This window comes from Cucumis sativus, chromosome 1 (genome assembly GCF_000004075.3).
Source record: "Cucumis sativus cultivar 9930 chromosome 1, Cucumber_9930_V3, whole genome shotgun sequence".
Classification (NCBI taxonomy): Eukaryota; Viridiplantae; Streptophyta; class Magnoliopsida; order Cucurbitales; family Cucurbitaceae; genus Cucumis; species Cucumis sativus.
In genome coordinates, this window is record NC_026655.2 from 1,650,099 (window position 1) to 1,657,531 (window position 7,433).

At 34.1% G+C, this 7,433-nt stretch overlaps 1 protein-coding gene across 1 annotated transcript; it reads left to right on the plus strand.

Moving 5' to 3' along the window:
* Window positions 1-3,065: 3,065 nt before the first annotated feature.
* On the plus strand, window positions 3,066-7,119 carry LOC105436350 (probable LRR receptor-like serine/threonine-protein kinase At1g74360). Its single transcript, XM_011661920.2, has 2 exons — window positions 3,066-3,417; window positions 3,627-7,119. The coding sequence occupies exons 1-2, from the start codon at window positions 3,345-3,347 to the stop codon at window positions 6,851-6,853; spliced, it is 3,300 nt and encodes a 1,099-aa protein (XP_011660222.1). The 5' UTR covers window positions 3,066-3,344; the 3' UTR covers window positions 6,854-7,119.
* Window positions 7,120-7,433: the final 314 nt, after the last annotated feature.

A 7,433-nucleotide genomic window follows, 5' to 3' on the forward strand; every position in this document is an offset into this window, starting at 1 on the left:
GCTAAGTTCATTTTTAACTATTATAAACAAAATTAGCGTGAGATATATACTTCAAACGTGGTTCGATCAATTGAGTTTATTTGATTGTTTAGATAAAATTAGGGTGAGATTAATATTCTGAGTATATATATATATATATATATCTAATTGCAATTATGAACCTTTTGTTAGAAAATCGACAATTTAAAGACCATTAAAAACGATTAATCAAATCTCGCACGAATTAATTTATTTTTTTTAAAAAACTCATTTACTAAATAAACACTAAACTCAAATGTAAAACCCACCAAGATAGACTAAAAAATTGATCAATCATAGCGGTAGCATAGTCTCCATCTAGAATGTTGGAACAAACTTTGCACCTCAAAATGCCAATTCACATATTCAAATCAATTTTTGTATTTTTTTTTCTTTCAATTATTTGACTTTAAGCTTAAGTTTAATGAAACGAAAATGTTTACGTCATATTTTGATAACCATTTTATTTTTAATTTTTAGTTGAAAATTATATAAACGTTCATTTCACCAAAAATGTTTTTGGTTATAAAAATTAAAGATTCACAACTATATAATTATTAAAAATTGTGAAAGAATACAAAACTAAATGATTTTTTTTTCTCCTATATATAATTTGAGTACATCAAATATAAGATAGAAAGATTAAATCTTTCAAACTTCAAACATATTTAGTAGTATTGAGTTATGGATATTTGCAATACTTTTAAAAGAAAAAGGTGACTAAAATTCCAATTCATCTTGAAATCTTCAATATGTGAAAGAGGCAAAAGTGAAAGTTAAAAAAAGAAAGAAAACTCACTCAAGTAATTTCATTTTATTGTATGAAAAAAATTATACTTTACAAAACAAGAAAATAATAACTTTCAATTCTTCTTTTTACTTCATTATTTTTCCTATTATGATAGGAAGAAAAATAATCCAAACGATAATAATATAACTCGATTAATATAAAATATATATTGGTGTTTCAATTTCGAAAACAAATTCAAACTAAATTAAGATTGATATTAAGTTTGTATTATTGTTTTCGAGGTAAGAAATTGTGAAGGTTTACGTGACGTTATACTTTTTTCTTTTCCTTTGCAAGCACTTCCCATTTACTCCCACTTATTCATTTACTTTTCATACTCGTAGTGTTTTTCCTATAAATATTTTGTAGGTTATCAATAAATCAAGAGAACTAATTACCAAACAATTAAAACAAAATTCAAGCCTTTAAAATTATCCGATTACAAACTAACTTGAAACTAATCACAAATTATAAAACTAAGTTCATAATATTTAAATTATATTATTACATATTCAATCTATGCAAACTCGAAGATTTTTGTCTTTTTTATTTTGAACTTTAAAAAATGTCTAATTGACTCTAAATTTTTAATTGTGGAGTTAGTAAATCCTTAAACTTATTTAATTTTGTGTATAATAAACCATTTAACTAATTTGATATCTATATATATAAACCCACACCAACCCAAGCACAAAATTAAAAATGTAAAGTTATATAAAACATGAAATCCATCCAATTCAAAATTTAGTAGATGGCATTTTAAATATCCTAAATTTTAAATTAGTAAAAAAAAAACTTATTTAAACAACATTTTATAAAGTTGTTGATTACACTAATCTCGAAAACTCAAAAACTAAATTGGTTTGAAAGTAAGCTTAATTCAACTTGCACTTTAACGTGAAAACGCTTTATCTCCGTGTTCGTAACTAAAAAGCTAAAAGCTTGTAATTAAAGTAAATAATTAGAGGAATAAGAGATGGAAGAATCCCCATATTGAGTTGGATAGTTTATATCAATACAAAAATGACACAGCAACACTATATATCTCCCCCAAGACTACACAAAACAAGAAGAGTACTACTCCACACCACACAGAATATGAAAAATGGAATAATCCTAATTTTGACTTCATTTTTTGTGAGTTTCTTAAAAACAAACAATATTATTAATTCAATTGTTTGGATGTAAGAAAGAGACTTCCAGCACTGCCCCAATTTTATTGATTTTAGCCTAACCCCATAATTTCCCTAAAATAATCAATTACTTTTGCACAACAAAAGAAAAATAAATACATCAACAAGAGAGAGAGAGAAAGAGACCCAACAACTCATTGCTTTGACCAATTGCCATCATAGGATTTCATTCGGACAAATTTGTAGACTTTCATCTCCTTAACGCTCTTTTCCCTAATATCACGTTACTTCTAATAAATCTTAAATTTCTATCACTCGAAGTAATAATAGCATAATCTATAGTATAAATTTGATACTATTTGAAAAGAAAAGAAACCTTGTAGTATAGGGGACTAAGTAGTCTTTAGATTAAAGGGATATTTAAACTCTTAATTTCTTAGGATTATATCTTGAAATTTGAATAAACTAATGAAATAATAATTGTTGGGTATTCTACTTCAAGATTCATGTGATAAAAGTAAAAGCATGAGAAACTAAGTTGGAAGGGTAAAAATAAATTTCCCCTCATAAGTCACTAACAAAAAAAGGGAAAAAAAGAAGAAATTAAAAATCAACTAATTAATGAGGTATTTGAAGTACTCTACATTAGTAACCTTAAATGCCCTTATAGCAAATTTCATTTAATAGTTAGACTATAATTTAGATAATTTTGCATAACTTTGTATTTTCAACTAACACATTATTCAAACCAATTTATCTATCTACATATTGCAAAAAAAAAAAAAAGAAAGAAAAAGAATTGACTAATAAAATTGATTTAGAATTAATAAAGAAGGGATTAAATTAAAGGGAAGAATTAGAAAATTGATGCATTGTATTATTGGGAATTAAGGAAAGATTATTCCAACTTCCAATTTCCAAATAGTTTTAGTCAAACACTAAATTTGCTACGTAAGCAAAAGGTCAAGCAAAGCGGCTTGCTACCGTCCCCTGCCTGTGACCCTCACCTCACTTTCCCACCAACAACAACCATCAAAAAACATTAAACTAACCAAACTTCTTCTCTTTTTTTCTTTGTTTAAAAAGAAAAATTAATTTAAACTTAGAGATTTTTCTACAAATTTTGTTTTCTGTTCTTCATTTTTTTTTTTTCCATTTCTTTTTCAAACTTTTATTTGGTCTTCTATAGGCTGTACTGCTTGTTATTGTGTTTCAAAGCCAATTCATTTACGTTCCACCATTCAAAACGTTTCTTTCCATTTCTTCATTTTTGACCCTAAAGAAAAACTTCCTCCTTCTTCTTAATCACTCTTCTTCTCTTCTGTTTTCATGGCTTCGATCTGAAAATTTTTTTCCAACTCATTTTTTTATTTCTAGAGAAAGAAAGAAAATTTCATTATAGTATGAAGGAGAAAGCTGACACTGATAATCAATCATGGCATCTTCCAATTCTCATTTTCTTCATCTTAATCACAGGTAAATCACTACAAAATCTGTTTTTCCATCACCCCTTTTGAGTTTTCTGAACTGGGTATCTAAAGTTTTAAACAAGTTTTGATATTTTTTTTTTATTTTTTTTTATTGAGATTTTATATTTTTGTTGCTGTATATAATAATAATTGCGTTTTTTCCGAGGTGGGTCTGCTCAGATTCAATCATGTTTATTTTGTTCTTTTTGTTTTCAGGTAGGATTGTCGAGGGACAAGAATTGTTGAGAGATAATACAGAAGTTTTGTTACAGTTGAAATCATTTTTAGAAGAACACAATCCCATTAAACGAGGAAAATATTCGTCTTGGAATTTGGAGAGTTCACCCTGTTCTTGGGCTGGAATATCCTGTAATCAGAACAAGTCCCAAGTCATCGGAATTGACCTTTCAAACGAAGATATTTCCGGCAAAATTTTTCATAATTTCTCTGCCTTGTCTGAGTTGACGGACCTTGACCTCTCTAGAAACACTCTCTCCGGCGAAATTCCCGGCGACTTGAACAACTGCAGAAATCTCCGGAAACTGAATTTGTCACACAACATCATCGACGACAAGTTGAACTTGTCAGGTTTGATCAATATTGAGACTCTGGATTTGTCGGTCAACCGAATTTGGGGAGAAATAAGGTTGAATTTTCCAGGCATTTGCCGGACTTTGATGTTCTTTAATGTTTCTGGTAATAATCTCACTGGTAGGACGGATGACTGTTTTGATGAGTGCTGGAATTTGCAACATGTGGATTTAAGCTCCAACGAATTCAGTGGAGGATTGTGGAGTGGGTTGGCGAGGACTCGGTTTTTTTCGGCGTCGGAGAATAAACTTTCTGGTGAAGTTTCGCCGGCGATATTTACAGGGGTTTGTAATTTGGAGGTGTTGGACTTGTCAGAGAATGCGCTTTTCGGCGGAGCTCCGGCGGAGGTTTCCAATTGTGGGAATTTATCTTCTTTGAATCTGTGGGGGAACCAATTTTCTGGGAAGATTCCGGCGGAAATGGGAAGAATTTCGGGTTTGCAGAATTTGTATCTAGGAAAGAACAATTTTTCTCGGGAAATTCCAGAATCCCTTTTGAATTTGAGCAATTTGGTGTTTCTTGATTTGAGCAAGAACCATTTCGGAGGGGACATTCAAGAGATTTTCGGAAGGTTTACACAGGTGAGATTTCTTGTTCTTCATGGAAATTTTTACACTGGAGGGATTCATTCTTCTGGGATTCTTAAGTTGCCAAGAGTTGCTCGTTTGGATTTGAGTTTCAACAACTTTTCAGGTCCATTGCCTGTGGAAATCTCTGAAATGAAGAGCTTGGAGTTCTTGATTCTTGCATATAATCAGTTCAATGGGAACATTCCATCAGAATATGGGAACTTGAAGAATCTTCAAGCTCTTGACCTTTCATTCAACAGATTAAATGGGTCGATCCCAAGCAGCTTTGGGAACTTGACTTCACTCTTGTGGCTAATGCTGGCAAACAACTCTTTGACAGGTGAAATCCCCAGGGAGCTAGGAAGTTGTTCTAGCTTGTTGTGGTTGAACCTTGCCAACAATAAGCTACATGGGCGCATTCCGTCTGAGCTAACGAACATTGGAAAAAATGCCACGGCGACATTCGAAATTAATCGACGAACTGAAAAGTTCATCGCTGGATCAGGGGAATGCTTGGCAATGAAGAGATGGATTCCAGTAGACTACCCTCCTTTCAGCTTTGTCTACACAATCCTTACAAGGAAGAGTTGTAGAAGCATTTGGGATAGATTGTTGAAAGGGTATGGCCTTTTCCCATTTTGCAGCAAAATAAGGACATTGCAAATCTCTGGTTATGTTCAACTGACTGGGAATCAGTTCAGTGGTGAGATACCAAATGAGATTGGAATGATGAAAAACTTCAGTATGTTGCATTTGAGTTTCAACAATTTCAGTGGGAAACTCCCTCCACAGTTGGGATCTCTGCCATTGGTTGTTCTAAACATATCGGACAACAATTTTTCAGGCGAGATCCCGATGGAGATTGGAGACCTTAAGTGCTTACAGAATCTTGATTTATCGTACAACAATTTCTCTGGCATGTTCCCTCGAAGTTTTGTCAACTTGAATGAGCTTAACAAGTTCAACATCTCATACAATCCTCTCATAACTGGGGAAGTAATTCCAAGTGGGCAATTCTCAACGTTCGACAAGGACGCGTATCTCGGCAATCCTCTTTTGCGCCTTCCTTCTTTCTTCAACACAACCCCACCTAAGTCAGCAGGCAACCCAAGAACGGCAGGATCATCAAAAAGGAATTCAAGGCTAGTTGGAATGTTGGCTTCTTTATCCTTGATCCTTGCTTTTTTGGTATTTGGTACATTTTCTCTTATAGTTTTCTTAATGGTGAGAAGCTCAGATGAATCACGAGGATTTCTCTTGGAAGATATAAAGTATATAAAAGACTTTGGTTCAAGTTCTCATAGCTCATCCCCATGGTTTTCAAATACGGTTACGGTCATTCGTCTCGATAAAACGGTTTTTACACATGCTGATATTCTAAAAGCCACTGGGAACTTTTCAGAGGATAGGGTGATTGGTAAAGGAGGATATGGAACAGTTTACAGAGGAATGCTACCTGATGGAAGGCAAGTGGCAGTGAAGAAGCTTCAAAGAGAAGGAGTTGAAGGTGAAAGAGAGTTCCAAGCTGAAATGCAGATTCTTACTGGCAATGGCTTCAACTGGCCGCACCCAAACCTTGTTCAACTTTACGGATGGTGTCTTGATGGGTCGGAGAAAATATTGGTCTATGAGTACATGGAAGGAGGGAGCTTGGACGATCTTATATTGGACAGACTCAGATTAAACTGGCGGCGACGCATTGATCTTGCGATCGATGTGGCACGGGCATTGGTTTTTCTACACCATGAGTGTTTCCCCTCAGTTGTGCATCGTGATGTTAAGGCCAGTAATGTTTTGCTCGACAAAGACGGACGAGGACGGGTGACAGACTTCGGCTTGGCTAGAATTATGGATGTAGGAGACAGCCATGTGAGTACCATGGTGGCTGGAACCATTGGTTATGTAGCACCAGAATATGGACAAACATGGAAAGCTACTACAAAGGGTGATGTATATAGTTTTGGAGTTTTAGCCATGGAACTTGCTACAGCAAGACGAGCACTTGACGGAGGGGAAGAGTGTCTAGTTGAATGGGCCAAAAGGGTGATGGGAAATGGAAGACATGGGTTGAGTAGAGCAGTAATACCGGTTGCAGTTTTGGGATCAGGCCTTGTCGAGGGGGCTGACGAGATGTGCGAGCTGCTCAAGATTGGGGTAAGGTGCACAAACGAAGCACCATCAGCAAGACCGAATATGAAGGAAGTTCTAGCTATGTTGATCGACATCATAGGCTTAAGAGGGGGGGATGAATTCAAACACATCTTCTCCCCTCCATCCTTGTGATCAAGATTTTGATTGAAGAAATGTGCATACAATTAGGTTGTTAGATAGTTTCATAGACATAAGATACTTATACCTACACAGTTTCATTTATTACCATTCATCTTGTAAACAAAAACATTCATCATTCACAAAATGTTGAGAAAAAAAAGCCTTTGTGTTTTATTTTTTGATTTTCTTAATAGAATAATGAGTTCATCTCCACTGAGATGAGTGCATATGGCTCAAGTTGATTCAATAAAATCCCTTTACTACATCAGGAACGAAAATGTTTGCTTCTCAATAGAGTCTGTCTTTCCTACGAATTGGTAGATGAAACTGTCATTTGAACAAATTATCAACAGATAACTTGGGAAAAAGATGGCTGAAAATGGGCTCATTTTCTGCTTTTGTAGATTGAACTCAATTGGAGATTCAATTGTTCCAACTTCCAAGCTTGATTGCTTGGTAGTGGGCTTTCCAAACCCAGTAAAGGTCCATCAAGAATCAAATCCCTTTGGAAATGTGAAGACAGAGAGTAGGCTTTTGAAGAATAAATATTAACACACCAAATACCCAAAGCTCCAAATTTCTTCCCCACTAG